This window comes from Apteryx mantelli, chromosome 3 (assembly GCF_036417845.1).
Source record: "Apteryx mantelli isolate bAptMan1 chromosome 3, bAptMan1.hap1, whole genome shotgun sequence".
Lineage (NCBI taxonomy): Eukaryota > Metazoa > Chordata > Aves > Apterygiformes > Apterygidae > Apteryx > Apteryx mantelli.
In genome coordinates this window covers 111,757,693-111,780,321 of record NC_089980.1, presented here as the reverse complement: position 1 = coordinate 111,780,321, position 22,629 = coordinate 111,757,693, and the positions used below count along the sequence as shown (strand labels likewise).

The window sequence follows — 22,629 nt, the reverse complement described above, 5'->3', positions numbered from 1 at the left end:
AAGTAATTCTGTAATTGAGAATATGATATTTGCTAATAACTAGTCACTATTCCAGGATTTTTTTTTAACTAGCATAGATTTTTCAGCCTATGATCCTGAACATGTTGAAACCTATGTTTGTTTTTCAGCAGTGGTATAGTGTTTCATGCACTTTAGACCTTCAATCACAGTGAAAAAGAAGTGTTACTTGAAAATCTTTCTACCTAATCTGTTATGAAAAAAATCTTAAAGTAGTCATGATATTAGCAGAAAGAATCACAAATACTACAATGAAAAAAATCAAGTATCACATTCATCTCACAGAACTTGAGCTATTTAAAGGTTTAAGATTTGGTCTAAACAAATAGCCTATAGGTAACAGAGAGTGAGGGATACCTTTAGAGAAATATTCATCTCATCTACCTTAGAAATGAAATTCAGCATGGAAAGAAATGCCATCTTCTTGAACCTATCCATTAATTAAAAAAAAAAAAAATCTAGCTATTGAGCCCTGATGCTTATCTTTTATATAGCTAAATTTAATTGAGATTAATCCCACACTAGGTTGGTATACCTAAGAGCTGAAACATTCACCTTCCAGTACATTTTATATTTTTGTCACCTTTTGTAGGCATAATCAGAAATTAATCTCACTTCCCTTACTAGTTAGTACACACCCCCAGATAATATCTCTGCCTCTGTTATTTTTATTCGTAGACTGGGATTTTATGTATTTACAATAGCCCTCATTACAAGGTAAAAATAAACAGCAAACCAGAACATAAAACATTTCCATTTTCTTGAGTAGATGTGATAAATAATCATAAATGTTTGACAAAGAGGTTCATTAAAGCATCAGTGACATTCACAATGTGTTTAGAGGAATGCAGCCCTAAAAAGGGCAAAGAATTATTTTTCTTCTCAATAATAGTAAATCCAAGCATGAAGAAACAGGACAGAAAAAAATGAAAAGTTGTTTTTGCAGGCTGAATTTCATGGATACGTGGTACTGCAGGAATAAAATTGATTTTTCGCTTTGGCCGCCAAAAACAGTGAAACAATTTCAGACCGACTTGAAACCAAAATTTCTCATAATTTCCAGGAAATCAAATTAAACACTTTGCCTCTTCCAAAAAAAAAAAAATTTTTTTCACTTAAAGAATTTTAAAGGCAGAGGAAATTTGGAAAGAAAAAGTAAAATTCCCCATTTGTTAACAGAAGAAGGAAATACCCCCTCTACCTAAAGCCTAGTAATTAAGACCTTCTCTAGGACAGCTAAGGAGTTGTATTTAAAACTCCTTCAGCCTGATGTGAAGGATTCAAAGCCAGGCCACCACTTCCCAGAAAACTAGAAACCGCTTGAGACACTAAGTATTCTAGGGGTAAATTTTTCTCATGCTTTTTTTGTTGAAGTGTGCCTCTTACTTCACTTTAAAAATACTCCCTAAGGTAGGAAGGAGAAATTCCAGGCGCTGTATTCCTGTGCTGCTGTATTCCCATGCTGCTGCTACAAATACAAGAGTAGAGACATTCATTCTCCTCCCCTCTGTGTCTGTCCCATAAGTGAGATAACCTTTCTTACAGAGTTGATTACTTCACTGAAAATTCCTGAAAAAAGATAGAAAGGGAACTTTCAGATTACACTCTGAGAAAACAAAAATGGTTTGGGCAAACAAGGGAATCCCTCCATCAGTGGAGATGGGCTGAGAAAAATAACTAGCTGAAAGGAATTTCTATTCAATAGAGAACTGAACAAACCCAGACCAAACTCTTGTAAGCTGCTAACTTCTCTTCTAAAGAAGAAAGTGACTTCTTTCATTATGTATTTTTTTCCTTTTATATATTTTTAAGGAATTTAGAAGTTTAATAAAAACTCTCTAAAAATGGAATATTCTGATTCACATTTTCTGGTCTCTGTATCAAAGGCAGAACATACTTTTCAGCTAATGCATATGTTGAGAACTGAGCTGTGTGCAAACATTTCTAGGTCATCTTCACAAGCACGTGCTGGAAACTGCTGAATAGAAAGGACCTGCAAGCATTTACATGGATGAACTCTGCAGACACTCGGGAAAAATGGATAAAATACCCAGCATCTATTTTTAAATGCCTAAGCAGCCAAGCACGAGATCATACATTTTTAAAAAACACAAAGGAAAAACATGTACAAGTATTCCGGCAGGATGTTGACCTATTCCTTACCTTCACACGAGGTGCAGCAAAAGTAATAACCTGTGTTCCATTTATTAAACTTGTTGTTGTGAATGACAGTTTTCTCTCTTCTCCATTAATAGTGACTGCTATCTGTGGTCTCTTATCCAGACTTAGAATTCTCCACAAATCCCACGTCTTTTTTACTTTAAATCTTTGAGTGGAAACAAATACATATGATGGAGGCAGACCTTCTGGAAACACATTCCTAAGGGAGAAGGTAGGGGGAAAAAAAGACCACAGATGCACATTTTTACAAATCTTTAAAAAAGTCTGTCATACTTTACACAACAAAAATGTTACTAAATTCAGAACTGTATTTATAAAGTTAAATACCTTGTCAATTCTGACAGGTCAACACGTGAGGTTATTTCATAAGCTTTTGCATTAGTAGTTGATATTTGAATTCTCTTTTTAACCTTTTTCTTCACACCTAATCCTAGCAGAATGTCAAATCCTTTTTCATCTCGAGCTGCCACTGGAATTCTTGTTGGACATACAGACTCTGCAAAGTAATAAATGCAAGTGTAGTTCAAAATATAATTAAAACTTTCAAAAAAGTAACCCCCACATGCCTACTTTTTTGTAGCTGACTTTTAAGAAAGAACTGCCAGTTAAGAACAGCAAAAGAGAAGGGATATGCAGAATCCTTAAGAAATATGAAGCGAGAATATTGAGATGTTGTGGTTTTCTGCAATTAGATTCACATACTACTTTGAATTGTGGCTAACTGTAGTAAAAAGTATTACAATATAAAATATGGGCTTGAATTTCTGAACACGCATGGTCTCAAAATGCTACAAAACTAGAGCTGTTAATTTCCTTGATGCACTAATAATTTGGCTTAATTTAGCCTCCCAACTATGAAATCAGTCTGAAAGCGGAAAAAGATAAAATTATTTACAACTTTTTTCTCATCTTCTTTCACTCAAGATGGACTCTAAACTATTTTGTCTATTATATTGTAATCCACTTGAAGCTATCCACACTGGACAAATATCGTGTGATGTATTTTCTGTGGAAAGTAAAGTTGGCTGAATGTTATCTCTGTTTAATTCTTTTTACACAAAAACAATACTCGGCAGCAGACCTAAATTCCTTCCAAAAAAAAAAAAGGGGCGAAAGAGAATGAAACTTAATGCTAAAGGCAACGTTATATTACAGTAATAAATCAACAAAAAGAAAGCAAACAACTTCTCATTTTGTTAAAATTATGTAAACTATTTACAGTAAATACATTTCCACCATTCATTTTCCACTGTTTCTACAGAAAAGTCTCAGCTCAGAGAGAGGACGAGGTTAGGAATACATCCAAAGAAGGGGTGGAGAGTTCTCTCATCTCCATGCGGACCAGCCATGGGCTGGAAAACTCACATTTCAGTGCCAGGGAATTGTCCAGGACAGTCTAGACTGGCTCCTCTGTATCAAATGTGCAACACTGCCCCTCTTCCCTCTCCAGCCAAGCCAGCGACAGTCAGACAGGATACCCCAGCTCTGAGAAAACTCGGCTAAGGGTTCGCCCAAACTGTCCATGGTGTGAACGGGCAGTCCATCCCCAGGGGACATGTCACAGGTACTTGGGGCAGCAGCAAGAAGCTTCTGCCCCTGATAAAAGAAACTCCAACCTTTTTGGACTCCAGCTTCTTATGGACATACAAGGTGAGAAGTGTGCCACAAATACACACTGTCCATATATATTAATGGAGATACACTGAGCTTAGAGCCATTACACATGTAAAGTGTAGGAAGCAGGAAGATAAAAATCTTTAATCTTATTTTTGGAACCTGCTTTTGAGAAACAGATTGCCTTCCCCTTGCTCTTCACTTAGGGTTTTCTTTTCCTCCCCTCAAAAAGTGTCATCTGACTCCCCAATTAAAAAGATATTGCAAATCACCTGTCTGGTTCTACAAGAAAAGAACTGCAAGAACTTGCCCTGTCTACATTATGGAAAATAAAATATCTACCTTCTGAATGCTACAAATAAATAAGAAAATACAAAGTTCAATGTAACTTTTCCTCTTACTCATATCAAAATGCAGTTGCTGTCAGCATACTTCTGATATTAAGTAATAATGATAATACTTTATTTTTTCAGGTTTCTTTAATGTAAATGATAAAAGGCACATGCAACAATATCAGAAGAATATCTTCTAAATTCATTTATTTCAAAGCTCAGTAATGGTCATGTTACCATTAAGATGGATTAAAGACACTTATGCACATTGAAAGTCAAGGTAAGAATCTCTCTTCAGTTACAGTGTTAGAAATTCAGTGTAACATCAAAAAATAAATGCAGAAATAGGATCACTCGATGTGAGAGGGGCATTATTCTGGATTAATGCTGAAATAACTATTCCAACCGAATACAAATAATCATGAGTAAAATTATACATTAAGAAACTCTTCTTTATTTCAAAGGGCACATTGAGGAATTACATAAAAAAATTCAGCATAAGGTAGATCATCTTTGGGGCTCCTGGACCATCTTCTGGCAGGACTATCTGGTAATAAATATCTGAGCCATCATACAGGATGCAGAAGTCAGTGACAAAATTAAGAACTGGCTTCCACTGGAAATAGGGTTAAGTCTCCAGTCAACATTATCTGTCACAGCAAATCTCTACATTGAACATCTTGTTTCTTTTTAGTATTTTTACATAGGTTTTTTTATACTTTATTTTTCCTTCTGGAATTCTGATAAGAAATCCCTTTATCTAATGCAAATTAACTTTTCTCAAAATCTTCTTCATACACTTCCTTCTGAGTCCTACACTGACTATTGCTTTTAAACGTATTCCTGACATACAACTTTCTCTATATTTTGACTAGAGAATATTAATGCTATAGAAACCTTAGACAGCAAGAATAAAAAAATCTTAAATATTTGGGGACTCTTCTAGCCACTTTACTCTTTCAGACACCACTGTCTTCTCTTCACAGGCTAACCAGCTTTTTTTCATGCTGCCATACCCTAAAATGAACAACAGCGTTCCCAAAAGACAAGCGACGGCCCTCCATCTGCAAGGCGTTCCACATCAGTACTAGTTGCTACATGAGTCATCAAATCTCAGCCCTCTTTTTCCAAAATGGAATATTCCCACTATGCTCTTATATGTATCACAGAATCACAGAATGGTTGAGGTTGGAAGGGACCTCTGGAGATCATCTAGTCCAACCCCCCTGCTCAAGCAGGGTCACCTAGAGCACATTGCACAGGATTGCATCCAGGCAGGTTTTGAATATCTCCAGAGAAGGAGACTCCACAACCTCTCTGGGCAACCTGTGCCAGTGCTCTGTCACCCTCACAGTGAAAAAGTTTTTCCTCATGTTCAGATGGAACTGCCTGTGTTTCAGTTTGTGCCCATTGCCTCGCGTCCTGTTGCTGGGCACCACTGAAAAGAGTCTGGTCCCATCCTCTCGACACCCTCCCTTCAGACACTTGTACACATTGATAAGATCTCCTCTCAGCCTTCTCTTCTCCAAGCTAAACAGGACCAGCTCTCTCAGCCTTGCCTCATAAGAGATGCTCCAGTCCCCTAATCATCTCCGTAGCCCTTCGCTGGACTTGCTCCAGTAGTGCCACATCCCTCTTGCACTGGGGAGCCCAGAACTGGACGCAGTACTCCAGATGGGGCCTCACCAGGGCTGAGTAGAGGGGGAGGATCACCTCCCTCCACCTGCTGGCAACACACTTTCTGATGCACCCCAGGATACCATTGGCCTTCTTGGCCACAAGGGCACATTGCTGCCTTATGGTTAACTTGTTGTCCACCAGCATTCCCAGGTCCTTCTCCGCAGAGCTGCTTTCCAGCAGGTCAGCTCCCAACCTGTACTGGTGCCTGGGGTTATTCCTCCCTAGGTGCAGGACCCTGCACTTTCCTTTGTTGAACTTCATGAGGTTCCTCTCCACCCAGCTCTCCAGTCTATTGGGGTCCCTCTGAACGGCAGCACAGCCCTCTGGTGTATCAGCCACTCCTCCCAGTTTTGTATCGTCAGCAAACTTGCTGAGGGTGCACTCTGTCCCTTCATCCAGGTCATTGATGAATAAGTTGAACAAGACTGGACCCAGTACTGACCCCTGGGGGACACCGCTAGCTACAGGCCTCCAACTAGACTCTGCGCCGCTGATCACAACCCTCTGAGCTCTGCCATTCAGCCAGTTCCCAATCCACCTCACTGTCCACTCATCCAGCCCACACTTCCTGAGCTTGTCTATGAGGATTTTATGGGAGACAGTGTCAAAAGCCTTGCTGAAGTCAAGGGAGACAACATCCACTGCTCTCCCCTCCTCCACCCAGCCAGTCATTCCATCATAGAAGGCTATCAGATTGGTTAAGCATGATTTCCCCTTGGTGAAGCCATGCTGACTACTCCTGATCTCCTTCTTGTCCTCCACATGCTTGGAGATGGCCTCCAGGATGAGCTGCTCCATCACCTTTCCAGGGATGCAGGTGAGGCTGACTGGCCTGTAGTTCCCTGGGTCCTCCTTCTTGCCCTTTTTGAAGACTGGGGTGACATTGGCTTTCTTCCAGTCTTCAGGCACCTCTCCTGTCCTCCATGACCTTTCAAAGATGATGGAGAGTGGCTTAGCAATGACATCTGCCAGCTCCCTCAGCACTCGTGGGTGCATCCCATCAGGGCCCATGGATTTGTGGGTGTCAGGTTTACTTAAATGATCTCTAACCCAATCCTCCTTCACCAAGGGAAAGTCTTCCTTTCTCCAGACTTTCTCTCTTGCCTCCAGGATCTGGGGTTCCTGAGGGCTGGCCTGAGCAGTAAACACTGAAGCAAAGAAGGCATTCAGTAACTCTGCCTTCTCTGCATCCTTCGTCACCAGGGCACCCACCCCATTCAGCAAAGGGCCCACATTTCCCCATGTCTTCCTTTTGCTACTGATGTATTTGGAGAAGCCCTTCTTGCTGTCCTTGACATCTCTTGCCAGATTTAATTCCAAACGGGCCTTAGCCTTCCTCGTCACATCCCTGCATACTCTGACAACATTCCTATATTCCTCCCAAGTGGCCTGTCCCCCTTTCCACTTTCTGTAGACTTCCTTCTTCTGGTTGAGTTTTGCCAGGAGCTCCTTGCTCATCCATGCAGGTCTCCTACCTCCTTTGCTTGACTTCCTACTCATAGGGATGCACCGCTCTTGAGCCTGGAGGAAGTGATGTTTGAATATTAACCAGCTCTCTTGGACCCCCCTTCCTTCTAGGGCCCTCACCCATGGGATTCCTCCAAGCAGGTCCCTGAAGAGGCTAAAGTTTGCTCTCCTGAAGTCCAGTGTTGCGATCCTACTTATTGCCCTGCCTCCTCCTCGCAGGATCCTGAACTCCACCATCTCATGGTCACTGCAGCCAAGGCTGCCTCCAGCCTTCACATCTCCAACCAGTCCTTCTTTGTTTGCTAGTACGAGGTCCAGCAGCACACCTCTCCTTGTTGGCTCCTCCACCACCTGTGTCAAGAAGTTGTCACCAATGCTCTGCAGGAACCTCCAGGATTGTTTGTGCCTAGCTGTGTTGTCTTTCCAGCAGATATCGGGGTGGTTGAAGTCCCCCAGGAGAACCAGGGCCTGGGATCGTGAGGCTACTTCCAGCTGTCTGTAGAAGGCCTCATCGACTTCCTCTTCCTGATCAGGTGGCCTGTAGTAAACACCCACAACAGTGTCACCCATGCTAGCCTGCCCTTTAATCCTTACCCATAAGCTCTTGACTCGCTCTTCATCCACCCCTAGGCACAGCTCAATACATTCCAGTTGCTCTCTCACATAAAGAGCAACTCCACCACCTCGCTTTCCTGACCTGTCTTTCCTAAAAAGCACGTAGCCATCCATGACAGCACTCCAGTCATGCGAGCTATCCCACCACGTCTCTGTAATGGCAATGAGACCATGGCCCTATGACTGCACACACATCTCTAGTTCTTCCTGTTTATTCCCCATGCTGCGTGCATTGGTGTACAGGCACTTCAGAGAGGTGATCGAGCATGCAGGTTTCCCAGGAGGGATACAAGAGGATCCTCCACAGCCACATCCCAGGCGCACTTCCCTGGCTGCATTCACCTGCTGGAGGCATCCCAACTTGAGCTGTCTTTTGCCAGCTACCCTGGCACTGTAACTCTCCCCTTCCCCCATCTTTCCTAGTTTAAAGCCCTCCTTACCAGGTTGGCCAACCTGTTGGCAAAGACCCGCGTGCTCCGCTTAGTGAGGTGGACCCCGTCTCTCCCCAGCAGTTGTCAGTTTTCAAACAGGGTCCCACGGTCATAGAAACCAAAACCCTGTTGCCAACACCAGTGGCGCAGCCAGTCGTTAACTTGGAAAGTCTGTCTCCTCCTCCTCTCATCCATCCCCCTCACTGGCAGGATTGAGGAGAAGATGACCTGGGCTCCCAGACCTTTGACCACCATCCCCAGAACTCTGAAATCCTGCTTGATGGTTTCCAATTTGCCTGTGGTATCATTAGTGCCCACTTGGAAGAGCAGCAGAGGGTAGTAGTCCAAAGCACAGACAAGCCTTGGCAGTCTTTCCATGACATCTCTCACACGAGCCCCCGGCAGGCAACAAACCTCTCTAGACATGAGGTCTGGTCGGCAGATTGGTGCCTCCGTCCCCTGTAGCAGGGAGTCCCCCACAACAATCACCCACCGCTTCTTCCGGGCGTTCCGGCAGGGCACAGGGTCTGTTGTCCCAGGTACTTCCCTGGCAGCCATGCCCATCTCCTCCTCATCCTGGAGGGCACTAAACCTGTTCTTCAGCTGCAAGTCTTTGGGAGGAGTAGGAGCCTTTCTCCTCCCACGAGCAGTGACCAGTTTCCAGCCTTCTTCTATGATGTTATGATGTACCGTTTCACACGGCACAGAGCCCTCTGGCAACTCCACTGCTGCAGGGGGTTGGGACTCCCGAAGCTGCACAGTCTCCGAGAATACCCTGTCTATCTCTTGCTCTGCTTCTCAGATGCTGCACAGCCTACTGACCTCCTCCCGTAACTCCCTTACCTGACGACACAACTCGCCAACAGCAGCACACCTCCTGCAGGAGAGCTGACTGCCAGCCCAGGCCTCCCGGAGAGGCCCCAAGCACTCCCTGCAGCCTGACACCTGTAGAGCTGCATCTGCTGTCAGAGGGTCTGTCTGGGTCCCAGCCTCTGACACAGCAACTCCCACAGCCACTGGGGAATGTGCTCTGCGGCGTGTCACGATCATACTTGAGGAAGCACACACCACAGGGAACAGAAACGAAGGTACCTTCGCGCGCCCTTCTGCACAAACTGCTGCATCTGTTCGCTGCGCTCTGGGAGCGCTAGGCCTGGCTCTTATACAGGCCTCTCCCTAGCACCGGCTAAGAGGGTGCTTGACCCGCCCTAATCAAGGGCCACCGGGATCAAAGGCCCCAACTCCCTCTGGTCAGGGTATGTTAATTAAATTACAAACTTAAAAAAAACAAAGAGTAAAGGCTAGCATTTTTTTTAAACACTAAGTCAAGCATGACCAAGACACAATTACAAGACCTTCAGAAGTTTAATATGGTCGATCATAGTCAATTCACTGGTGCTTAGTCCTTATGGAACTTCCTCTCCCGAGTCAAAATGAAACTTAACGATGTGTATAAAATAATCCACCACTCAGATAGAAAAATTCCAGCTTATTAGTCTTTGAATTCACCTGTTAAAGACATTGTAGTTAGAAACACAGCTGCCAATTGGCTCTGACTGCTCTTTGCGAGAGGCATCTCAAAATGCGAACACTAGGAAATTTTGCAGGGCATGAGGGAATGGAAGCCAAGGGTCACTTAACATAAAACAGTAAGTACACTTAAAAAAAATAAAAAGAAACACTATTTTGTATATGCCATCAACCTTCACAGTTTATTGCTGGAAGAGTTGAGTCAAATACTGCAGCTGAATTTTAAAGGATTCTTGTTAACTTTATCCTGAAAGCAAGAAATCCATCTTGATGAAATATAATGTCACTTCTTCTAAACTTTTTTTAAAGAAATTATTGTGTTTATTTTGGGAAATTTCTCCCTGTGTGAGATATTTTTAAAGAACTTAACTGCATTTAGCTGATTTCATTTTTGGATTGGCTTCACCTTACTCTATCAGCTACAAGGAATTATTATGATTTTTAAGTGTATCAAGAAATAAACACTATTAACCTCAACATCAACATCACCATATTTTTTCGATGAAATCCATGCTCGAAGTGAGAATAAATGAAAACTACTTTTCACTCCTTCAAGCACAGAAACATGGTACAACTGAAATATGACTTGCATCAATTCTTGATAATAAAACAGGTACAAGATAACACTGATCCGTACATATTCACCATATAACAGAGTCCTTCTGAGTGATGTATTTGCTAAGCTTTTTTTTAAGATAGGAAAGTCATTGCTTTACAAAGTTATCAAAAAATTCAATGCAGTAATGCTGTTAGCATTCTAAAACTAAAAAGTCAAGTTTACAATGTTGGTCTTGGCTAATTCTTCGATAAAATTCTTCCAAAGAAGATCATAACAGCTTGTTACAATTCCAGGCACTTTTCCCAGGAGTCTCTCTTCTGGGTTTTTCAATACATACTAGCAGAAGAACTGCTGTGTATAATGATAGGTTATCCTCCCAGTTGTCAAGAAGAAATGATAAATTGTGTTTTACTGTGGATGATTATCAGCTGTACCTGGGAAAAGTGCTAAAGTAAGCCCTATATTCTCAGCACTATGAGAACTGCTCAACTGCTTCAAGTTTCTAAACTTTATTAATATAAAAAAATTGGGATTTAGGACAAACTTCCACATACTGAAATTAAACGCATACTGTGTTAACATACCATATCTTTCCCAAATATACCTCTTTGTTTAACACAGAAACTAACATTCTGGGGCGGGATTCCCACAAAGATGATCAAAATCAAGATGTGATCATAGTAAAACTTACCAAGTGCTTTAGGTTACATTAACCAACAGATCTGCTTGTGAAATAAAGAAATATGGGTGCAGAACTACATGCTGTAAACTTTCTAAAACATTTTATGATCATTTACTTACCTTCACAGAGTTTCTGCTTTATAACTTCTTTAATTCTTGATATTGCAATGTAATCTTCAACATAGAATACGTAAGTTGATGAAGGCTTGTTGGCGATAGCTTTAAGTTCATCCTCCTCAATTTCTGAGCCAACGCCAATAGCAAACAAAGTGATTTTATTTTTCCTTGCTTCTGCTGCTACATCTTTGACTTCATCTTGAGATTTTCCATCAGTGAGAACAACTGCTATTTTTGTTAAAAATCTTGAAGATTTTGCAAAAAGATGGTCATAGGCAAACTGAATAGCTCTTCCTGTTTTTGTATTTCCTCCTAAGTAATGTATGGATTCCATTTCCCTGATTAGATTTTCAGTGGATTCATGACTTCCTAGAGGAATTTCGAGTACAGGGTAATCACTGTACTGAACAACTCCAACTTGAATAAACTTCGGCCCTATGTCAAAATTTCGCGTAATATTGACAAGCCATCTTTTGATTATTTCAAAGTTTTCTGGACCAACACTGTAAGAGCCATCTAAGATAAACACTAAATCTGCTGGAGCAGTTCTGCAACCTAAAAAACACAAATAAAACCACTATTTTAATGAACTCATCCATTGCAGGAAATTGTTTTTCAAATCAATTACTGATTGCGTTAGAGTCCTTATCTACAAATACATTGTACATCCCACTTAAAAAAAAAAAAAAAAATCCAAGTTTATCAGTAAAAAAAAGATTGTTTTACTAAGCCACACAGCTTCAACTCAGTATCTGAAAACCATGCCATTTTCTGTTTTTTACATTATCACCAGCAACAACTATGAAAAAAACTGGAATTCCATGCTTTAACTGGCAATTACATTTCATGCAAGCAGCAGGGAGGAATACATTTTTGTTTTTTCCATATCTCTATTTGTCTGCAGAGGTGATAAACACAAAACCTGTTTTTGTTAGCAAACCAGGCACACTGAGGAGGAAGGCCATAATCTGAATGATCCAGTATTCAGCAGTAATATTCACTCCTACAAATATATTTTAATGGACTTCCAACACTGCTACACTGTACATACAGAACTAGTTATTATAAAGTCATGAATTTCAGCTGAATGTTGCTGGTAGCATATTCTGGTTTTAGTAGAAGAAAAATGCTCAGTGAATGAGCTCAATAGCCAAAATATAAGATCATGTAATTACTTCACAAATACAATGCACCCTCCTTAGAAAGGACTGCATGGTGACCTAGACATGGATTCAGCTCACCTAACTGCCACCACCTAAAAATGGAGTTTTTAGACTAAATTGCCAACTACAGCCAATGGACTAACACAAGCAGTTCTACAGGACAGTCCCTTCCACCTCATATGCACATCCTTGGATGGAGGGAATACCTCTCCAGAGGTGCAAGTCATTGACTCTAAAAGAAGCGTAGATAACTGGCATGCGTGCTGCCTGTGAGACAGCCACCAACAGGAGAGGTTAATGTGCCAGTGAGATGGCCACCAACAGGAAAGCTTAATTTTGACCCAATGGCACAGGGGGTCACAGGTTTGGCTGTGTACTGCTGTATGTTCAGTTTTGTTACAGGCTGCAGCTCTGCAACAGAAAGAAGAGCTCTGCTTTGTCCTGACTTCCTTGCTTACACTTAAGCTATTCAAAACACGTTACTTCTGAAGAAAAAACAATGTAAGTAATAAAGACACAACTTTAAATCAAGACTGGAGTTTTACAGTTCCATCTGTGCCCTTGGACATTTCCACAAGAATACTATCAGGTCAGTCTTCTAAAAAAATAAAGATATTCTCTTCCTAAATGAGAAATAAGATATTGAAGTTGCTTCTGCATTATAGCATTTTCACCAGGACAATTATACTGCAAAAAAATTAACCAGAGAAAGCAGTATACATGTGGACCTGAAAATGGACATTATAAATTCAAAGTATGCTTTTAAATTACCCTTATCCAAAATATAAACATTAAGACTTACTGGCTCTTGTTTCACCATCTTCGGCTGAGATGTAATCATGAAGTAGAAGAATTAAGAGTGTCTGAAAAAGGGTTACGATCTGTGCCATGTGTAATGTATTTTCAGAGTCTTGAGATTAAACTAGAAGGGGAACAAACAAAAAGAAAATGCAGTGCCATTACATTACCAGCAAAATCCAAACTTCCAGGTTTTAAAACAGAGGGCATGAAGAACAGCTTTGAATCAAATCCAGCCCTGCCTGGATGCAAGAGCAGACATAAGGCTAGCCTGCAACGCAACACAGACACAAAAAACGTCAGTCAGGCACGTAAGTCCAAAATTGAGATTTTTAACTCTCGCACTCAACAGTGTCTCCGTGGGAGCTGTTCCAGTGCGAGAAGTCTCGGTTTTCCCCACGCACATGCCTACGTTTTTCCTGCTAGCCATGCACGTGCGGAGGTTACATTCCCACTCATACCCACAGTCACCCAACCGCTAACCCACCACCACCCAATTCCCGCTCCTATTCCAAAATTCGGCAAGCATTTCTAAATCAGGCACTGATGGGGAGATGTTACCGCAGTCTCAACCCACTCAACTGCTTCCTTCAGGCCAAGGAGTCTGGGACCGGAGCTGGGAGCATCACCAGGAGCCCGGCTTGCATGGCGCCCAACACAGTGCCAAGCCCCTTCCAGCGCGCCTAGTTCCACCACCGTGTCCCATACCATCCCGGGTGCCAGGCCCACACATAAATCATGCACCTCTTAAATTTCAAATTTTTTGCTCTGTTTATGGTATCTCCTTTGCTATCATGGTCTCTGTCTGTGAATTATATCCCCAATAGGGGACCAGAGCAAATAAACAGTTTTGATCTCATGACAATGTCATAAATATTATTTGAACAAATTTTCTAGGACTCAGCCATATTTATAACTTATCCCATATTTAGTGCATAAAAAATAGAATCATCATGGAAAGAGACGCATTTCTGGAGTATTTTATTAGAGATCAATTCATTTCAAGACTCAAAAGAGGAAAAAAAATACACTGAATCTCTTTTGTATTATGTCTTCTCATCCTTCAAGGCAAAATGCCATTTTTCTGACTACATTTCATCCTCAGTTACAAAATATGAACACCCTGACAGACAAAGGGAAAATTTACTGCTGGGCTGATTAAGTGCATTTCTATTAAACTATGAGAGGTGGTGTACATTCATGTAAGCTGTAGATTTGGTCCATCAGATGCCATGAATATAACAGAGGACAGAATTTAAGACTAACTGGCATATATCTTTGCATATTTTAATAGAAACTTTTTCCCCATTAAGTTACTCAGTTTGCACTTGGAACAACATTGTCTTTGTGCTGTTTAGTAACTGGCCAGGCAACTTACTCCTTTCAAATTCTGCCACATTTATGGACAAATCTTTAAACCATGAAAAAAAAAAAAAAAAAAAAACTTAAATTCAGGGCCAGCTAAGGGCCAATTCATTGCACCATCGCCTTCAGTTTTATTGATTTAAGTATCTTACATCTGGCCAAAAGACTTCAAACATTTCTCTTCTCAGCCTCAGCTGTGTCAGTCATGTCTTTATCTATTACAGTCATGTCAGTCATGTCTTTATCTATTACAGTCATGTCAGTCATGTCTTTATCTATTACATGTTAGTTTATCACTAACATTCTTGCATTCTTTTTCAGCCTATTTCCTACAATTGAAAAGCCTTCCTTGAATAAGGCCGTGACTCTTTCCCCTTTCATATCTTTTTATTCTAGTCATAAACCTTTACTTATACCCACATCAAACAGATCTACATACTCACCCAAAAGGTTGAAAATAAGTGAAAATATTTACTTAATAATAAAATAAAAAGTCAGTGTATGGGAGGTGGGGGGTGAAAGTTGTGTGTATTTGCCCTTTTTTGCATTGCTAGCCTTTAATTTTGAACTCTTCAGGATAGGCAAGTTGTCTACCACATTACCAGTAATAAGGCACCGGTGGACGTTCTAAAACTTCCAAAACGCTAGAAAATACTGTTCTCTAAAAATAGGCATGCTCTGAGTTTTGTTTTTGGCATATTTCAAGTGCCTCTTAGGAGAAGAAACAGGTAAATGGAAATAAGTAACCGTTTTCTTTCTCAAGAGCAGTCAAGGGAGTAACGTGAAAAGAATGCCATGTATTTGCTATAACACAGGGAACAGGCATCCAGCACTTTGCCGGCAAGCTGTTATCTGTAACAACGTTCAAAAGCAATTAAACATAAACCCTTACTCCTAAAGATATAATAAGTTAATAATAAGCAGAGCAGTAGTAATTTCAAAATTGGGTAAATTCCTGGTAGATTCTTGATCTGTATTTGCCAAATAGAAGATGTGCCAGAAAAGCATTACTTTGGCTTTTCAGTCAGCTTTTTGTGCTCTTCCAACCGCTTAGAAAGTCATTCCATTAAGACAAGAAAATTCCCCACAAAGAACCTCAGACCTGTTTTCAAGTTCCAGGATATGCTACTACTAACTAATGTAACTGAGAAAATATTAATAATGAAAAAAACTAACTATTATGTTACGGAATATCTCCTTCAGACTGTCTCAGACCATACTTTGTTGCTCATATTACCTTATGAACGGTTGAGAAACCAGCTGAAGGACTTTGGGGTCTATGGAATAGGACGTAAGACATACTGTTCCAAAATAAAAACAAGGATACTACACAGATACTGGGATGACAATTTCATTCAAGTGGATTACATAGTAATTTCCTGTCCCAGATATCTGAGAAAAAGATCTGTTTGCACTATGAACTTAAGTGTTTAAATAGTAGGCATGTAAGGTTTAATACATAAGAAAATCTTACTTACAGTAGAAGTGCATAATTTACATTGATCATTTCAGAGATGATGGTTTGTAAGATTCATAATTTTAAAATCACTTTTGGTCTTTTCTGTGGCAAGACATAAGTGTTTACTTAAGGGTAAAATACATCTCTCATGAGGACAAGTTGAATGATATCAAAAAAAGAACATATAAAATGAAATCTATGTGGGTATTTGAATGGCAGGTAACCAAAGAACCACGACTGCATTCTTTGAGAATATCAGAAAGGTATTAGTCTACCAGTGAATAAAAGATAGATTGCTGTAGCATTAAAAGGCAAGTTGGTAAATACCAGAAAATACAATGCTGGCCCCAAAGAGACATAAAATTCTATAGATTTCCCTTTCCTCCCCCCGCCAAAAAAGAATATGGACATGGAATAGTTGTGAAAAGAGGACTGAGGAAAATAGCAATACAATAATTAATTTTTGGTGTATTTCATTTCTGGGGTTGTCTAAACGGTTATTTAAATAAATTCCATAAAATGTGTGTAAAAGGAAAAGGATATTACAAAATAAAAAGAACTTAAGTGACTTCACTGCATCAGTCATCACTAAAAAGAATACAGTGACTGCTAATGCTAATATTTCATCTGTTTTTGAAAACAGAACTGACTGAGAGACCCAAAGCGAAGGAGTCGAACTCTACCGACAGTTTCCAAACAGCAGAAACACGTCTCGGCTGGGTTGCGTTCACCACGAGTTCTGAAGACAACAGACCCCGAGGAGAGCGCGCCAAAGCCGCAGGAGGGCTGCAACGACACCGTCCTTGCGGCCCACAACCCCGATGTGCCTTGTGCCACGATAAGGCATTTTGGGCCCCGCAGGGACGCAGGAGGCTGCTCCCCGGTGCAGCTTTCATTTTAAGCCCCCCTGCAGAGGCCATTCATGCCTTCCTGTCGCTGCAGTAGCCCTTCCCAGGGAGCTAGGGAGCCCGGCTTGGGAGCCGGGGGGAAAGAGCACATCACAATCACAGAAAATTGGAGACCGGGGATGTTACCGGGGAACGAAAAGTAAGGAATGAAAACGCATGGAGATTTTGTGGAAAAGAGCGGATCTGCTGGAGTGGGTGGTGTGTGCTGCTCGTGCACCCTGCAGAAACGCGTTGTCCTTCCATTTTTTCCCATGCTCTGCCCTCTTTCTGGCTTTTCTAACTTATTTGCAAACCGTTAGTTTTGCTGTTTTTTCTTTCTAAACCATGAGCAACCATTAATGGCACAGCCCTCCTATGTCTCCACTGGTCAACTCTCATCAAGTTGCCTTAAAGCTCTGTGAAACGAACAGCTTTGGCAAAAAGCCCCAAAGGAAAAAGGTGGCAAACACGAACAAGTTCCTCGCCGCAGGTGGCCCGCTGCTCTCATCAGAGAGGACTTGTGTTCACCGAGCTGCAGCGCCCGCCCAGGACAGGCGCATCCAAACTTGTTCCTGCCAACTGGTAAAAGAAATACTACTAGGAATACGTGCAGGAGCTAACAGGCACTGCTGTAGGGGCGCACGGGAGGGAATTACATATAGGGCACGCATAATATGTCCTTCACTTCTCGCAGGGAAGAAGTTTCCATTCTCAACTAATATTTCTAAATGGCCTTAGAGTGACTGCTATAGCAACCTTCAGTAAAAACCTTTAATCTCAAAAGACATTAACGTAGTTAAACTATTACATTAGAACAAGATTTCTCTTGGCGAAAACCATGCTCCAACTTGTATTTCTTCAGAAAAAGTCAGTGAAATAGTTAGGAGACCAGGCCTATCTGAGTTTCTGAATTAATTTGTATTCCCTCAATGAATCATTTTTTTCCATCTATTTGTGAGAGTGCTTCTGTATTTCATTTACAACAAAAGCTGAAAAATATGAGATATTAAACTTGAGAAGCTCATTATAACTATGAAGCCAAATAACTATTCAGCTGTCCAAACTGGACCTGCTAATAGAAACCAAAATTAAAGGGATAAACTCAAGACTTAAGCAACCACCCAGGAATTATACAGTTTGCAATTTATTATAAAGAGAATAATTATATAGCACGGATGTTTGAATGGTCTAAAGAGATGCCAAACTGACAACTCTGGAGACAACTCTGGAGACACATCTCTGTGTCTTCTCTACCTAGTAGTTAGAGCACAGGCGACAGAAGTGTACTTGACATTGCTTACAGAAAATACTTGCCAAGGTGCCTCAGTACTACCACAGAGAGGCCACCATTAATATCAGCCTGGGACCTCTCCATTGGCTTTGCCAGAAGACAAAATTCATCACTGCTGATCATATCCTTTCTCTCCCCACAGTTTCTAAGACAAACAGAGAAGTCAGCCTCTGCGGTGATCTGCGGAAGTACCCTCTGCTTCACTCTCTGCCCTCAAAAACTCGGCCGAGAAGTCAGGCTCCTCGCACCGACTTTCTGCTGCTGGAGCTGTTGAGCGGTGCCAGCTCCCCGACACGCTACAGGAGCACAAGGAGGGTTAATATGTCCCAGCACTGAACAGGCAGAGGTACATGGGATTCATTTTTTCTCCTTATATCTGCAGGGAGTCAAGCAGCAGCCAGGTAAATCTCAGCATTTTATGCTATAGCTATAAGAAAAATACATCATCAGAAAAGAATATTTAAAAAACATTTTTAGTCCCTGTCTTTTTACAGATTATTTGTCCATGAGTAGTTTGTGGTTTTACCAAATGTAATCAGGAAACGTATTCACCAAATTGCTTTCCCACCTCTTACTTATACCAAACCAATTTTAGTATATGAAAGCTCATGAAAGAGAAATTTGCACAGGGTTACTAAATACACAGAAGTGGTATCTAGCTCACGAAAAGGGTTATGGACTGGGAGAGTATTTGTAGAGAAGCATCATAGGTGCTTAGCCTGTTATTAAACCTTTTCCTAGACATCCCCTATCTTCCAGCCCCCATCTTCCAGCACCCAGGGGACAGTGTACCCTGCCCAGAGGCTTTGTAATCCTGGCGATGCACAGGGTGGCTGGAGACAGCCTTTGGCTATCTCCCAGCTCCACAAAACAGCTAAATTTAAAGCAGCCAGGACCTATCAGGCATTAATTGAGATAAGATACTGGGTTGGGTGGACCTTTAGTCTGACTCAGCATGGCCACTCTTCCATTCTTAACTGTATGCTTTTTATCTCATTATTTCACATGCCACTTTGACAGCAAAAGGGAAGTTTAGAGTGAGTGGAAATGGTCCCCTGGGCTAAAATGGCCTGTCTTGCTCAGAGGGATCCTCGAAGAGCTTACGTAAAAGCCTCTGCTCTAAGGCCCCGAAATGAGGAGTTGTACAGTATCCAGATATTTTTTCTGAGTATCTTTGAGACTATAATTTGCATTGAAAGCCAGGCAAGTCTCTGTGTATCTCAGAGTAAAGAGAGCTGCTAAGCACCAGGCCCTTGATTCATGACCCACAGGGCAGCAGTACAAGGCCCTGTTCTCCACCAAAGCAGAGCTAGCAGACTACTGTTTCTCTCATCACCAAGGGGAGGAGAGAAAGAGGATCACATAGAGCTTGCTCACACCAGCCAATACGCTGTGAATACGTGGTCAGAGACAGGTACGTTAGAGTCTTTCCAATGCACATTCAGTCTTTGTCAGGTATAGGAGGAAACTTCACTGAGATTTGGAAATTCATGACATATTGACCCATCACCACACTTTATCATTTCAGGCAGCTTAAACAACTGGACGGCTCCTGCAATATCTTCCTCAATGTATTTTTGGGCGCTGCAAGTCTGCTGTGCTGGAGCACTAGCAAGGTCACCCAACACCTCAGACCAGGAAGGAGATTGAACTCAAGTCTCCTACACAGTGGACATCTGGCACAGTGGACATCTGGTAGAGCTGCTAATGCAGCAAATAGCCGCTACTGCATTTTGAATTAATTAAGACATGGCAAAAGCATGCAACTCCCAAAACAGTATTGCTACACAAAAGTGCCTAGGGGTTGAAATGACAACAGTGTCTCCTTTACACATGCACAGCAAAAGAACTTCACATCCAGATTAAGTTTTCAGTAGGAAATTTAGGTGCCTAAGCAGCTTGGGCAGTATTTCCATTTTGCATTTAAGATGCTGAAAAGCAGCATCTTTCATGTCTCAAAAGGGAGTCTACTGATACAGTCCTTCCACACCCAGCTTTCCAGTGCCCAGATAAGTATATCACTTTACTCTTCTTAGAAACACTTTCTGAAGAAACTTTCCATTTAGAGCAACTTGGAATCTTCCAGAATCAAAAATATTTGCTCTTCAGTGAAGTTTTGCCATTATCCAAAAACTGGGAAATGGACAGAGACAGAGAGATTCCCTTTCTCTGAAAACTCTGGCTTCTCTTTGCTATATAAAGATTTCTTGCTCAAGAACTACATGGAAGGGTGCCAAAGGAGGAGGTCATTTCTTCTTTCCTCCTTATTGCTAGCTACTGCCTAAGAAGGAACCTGGGAAGGGTATGATTTTAACCTTTTCCAGCATTCCAAAAAAACATCTAGACTAAAGGTTATGTATATTGTCTCGTTGTCCAAGTATAAATTAACACTCCTCTCATATTACATCACTGTATAAACATCTCTTAATTCAGCTAGGGATTGTTAGATTTGGCCTATAAAGGAACAAATATTAAAACGTTACAGCAATAACGATTGAAAAGGCATACTGGAGATTCTTTGCATTTCCATTACTTAGGCAATAATATAGAAACCGTAAAGCAAGGGAAAAGCAACTCTAGATATCCTGATTTATATGCATTAAATAATGTGGAAAAGTAATGCAATATTGCATCACCTTCTTCTTATATTCCATCTCTTTGTCTTCAAAATTACTGGGTCTTACAAATAAAATATTGGGACAATTTATATTTATCTATTTATTCATATTTCTACCTAATACTACAAGTCCTAAGCATTCAAAAAAGTCTCCTTCAAGTCCATTACTTTTAACAACAAAGACATTTGAATCTGTATTTATTTCCACTTGGATTTCAGTCCCATTCTACATTCATGTTTTCCAGATATTGTTCCTCTTTATTTTTTTGGTGGGCACAACTGATGAGGTTATACTTGCAATCATTAAAAAGAATAACAGCATTTCCCCAAAAGGGTAAGACTGTGAAGTCATCATCATTTAATTTAGGCTTGGTTTACACATAAGTAAATGTATAAAAATGCATGCCTGTACATAAATAGATAAAATGTCCCACAGTAAAAAGTACATTAGCATTCCCCATACCATTTCTTCCTATGTTGCAACGAGCTATTTTGATAGAATCACCAGTATAGTTACATTCATAATAGGAGTGCTCTACAACATTAAACATATGATTACAGGGTATGTTTAGGTAAGTTTTACTACAAGGAGGCAAGAAAGAGAATTATGTGTTTAAGGTACACATACTGTGAGTCTTCTTTCATCTTTTATAGTAGTTGCTACTAGTGCAACAAGAATGAAAAGTAGCTGTAAAATGGTTCTGCTCTGGCTAGGCAGCATCTATACTTATTTACGTATGTGCACATGGCTATACAGAGGATGCACTTAAGAGTCTGCAGTGAGAGAGATTTTACACAGCTAGAGAGATTCTATTCCCTTACCTTGGAATCAAGCTGATATTACCCACACTCCCTACAATAAACAGGATAATAGGGATTTCTTTTGCTCCCTTCCTCCTCCACCTCCTTTGCTGTCTTTTCCTTTTACAACAGCTGCAAAGGGTAGAGGGTTTCACCTCCCTCCTTCCATCACGACATTCAGTTGGCCCAAACACCTAAACGCCACCCCTAACAACTCCAATAAACGTTTGATAAAGCCCCAAAGCCTACCTGACAAACACACTGGAAGAACAGAGACCACCTGGCAGAGCCGGAGAAGCTCACTAACGGCGAAGCAAGGAGACAAGGGAAAAGGGCTGCGGCCGCCAAGCGATTGGGTGCGTCAAACACACGCAGCCGAAGCAACGAGAGCGGCGCTGCGACAGCTGCTGTTGCTGCCCCACATGGGACACCTCCTCAAGGGCCAGGTCTCTCCTGCCTGCGGCAGTAACATCGCATCTCCTCACGCATTAATCGCGTTTAGCACCGCATACATTTCTGGGGCGCCCCAAGCGTGCACTAGCGGAATCTCTTCCCCCCACTCAGCCGCTAGCTCAGATTCTTCCCCCAAAGCACTACTAAAGGCACCAACAACTTCATGTTTATGTTTGACATTTCATCCACTCGTGCTGCAGCCATAGTTTAAATCTCTCCTTAAAACTGTTTGATTTAATGGTCCAAAAAGGAATTGCCTAAACTACTAACAAAACAAACCATTTAGATCTTCACCCTGAAAGACATTTAACGGATAGGTAAGAAAAAACAAACAGTGGACAGTAGTTTAAGTGAAAATATTTTGCAAGATAATTACAATTTCCACTGTTAGTAGTACTCAGCGTACACAAAAGAAACCCACAGAAATTAATACTACATGGTAAGTTTACACTCCAGATTTACAGCTTTGATATAATTGCTGCATAATATATTATTCATTAAATAAAGGATGTAATAGAGGATAAAGGATTATAAAGGATAATAAATGATGTATTAATGACTAAATAAAGG

General features: G+C 41.1%; 1 protein-coding gene across 1 annotated transcript in view; it reads right to left on the bottom strand.

Moving 5' to 3' along the window:
- Window positions 1-22,629, bottom strand: part of COL21A1 (collagen type XXI alpha 1 chain) — a 119,817-nt gene that overhangs the window by 76,699 nt on the left and 20,489 nt on the right. The window contains exons 3-6 of the mRNA XM_067294166.1: window positions 13,191-13,310; window positions 11,229-11,780; window positions 2,527-2,695; window positions 2,182-2,398 (exon numbers count right to left, since the gene is read on the bottom strand). Coding sequence (XP_067150267.1) covers window positions 2,182-2,398; window positions 2,527-2,695; window positions 11,229-11,780; window positions 13,191-13,278 — 1,026 coding nt within the window. The 5' untranslated portion in view covers window positions 13,279-13,310. The remainder of the gene's footprint in view (window positions 1-2,181; window positions 2,399-2,526; window positions 2,696-11,228; window positions 11,781-13,190; window positions 13,311-22,629) is intronic.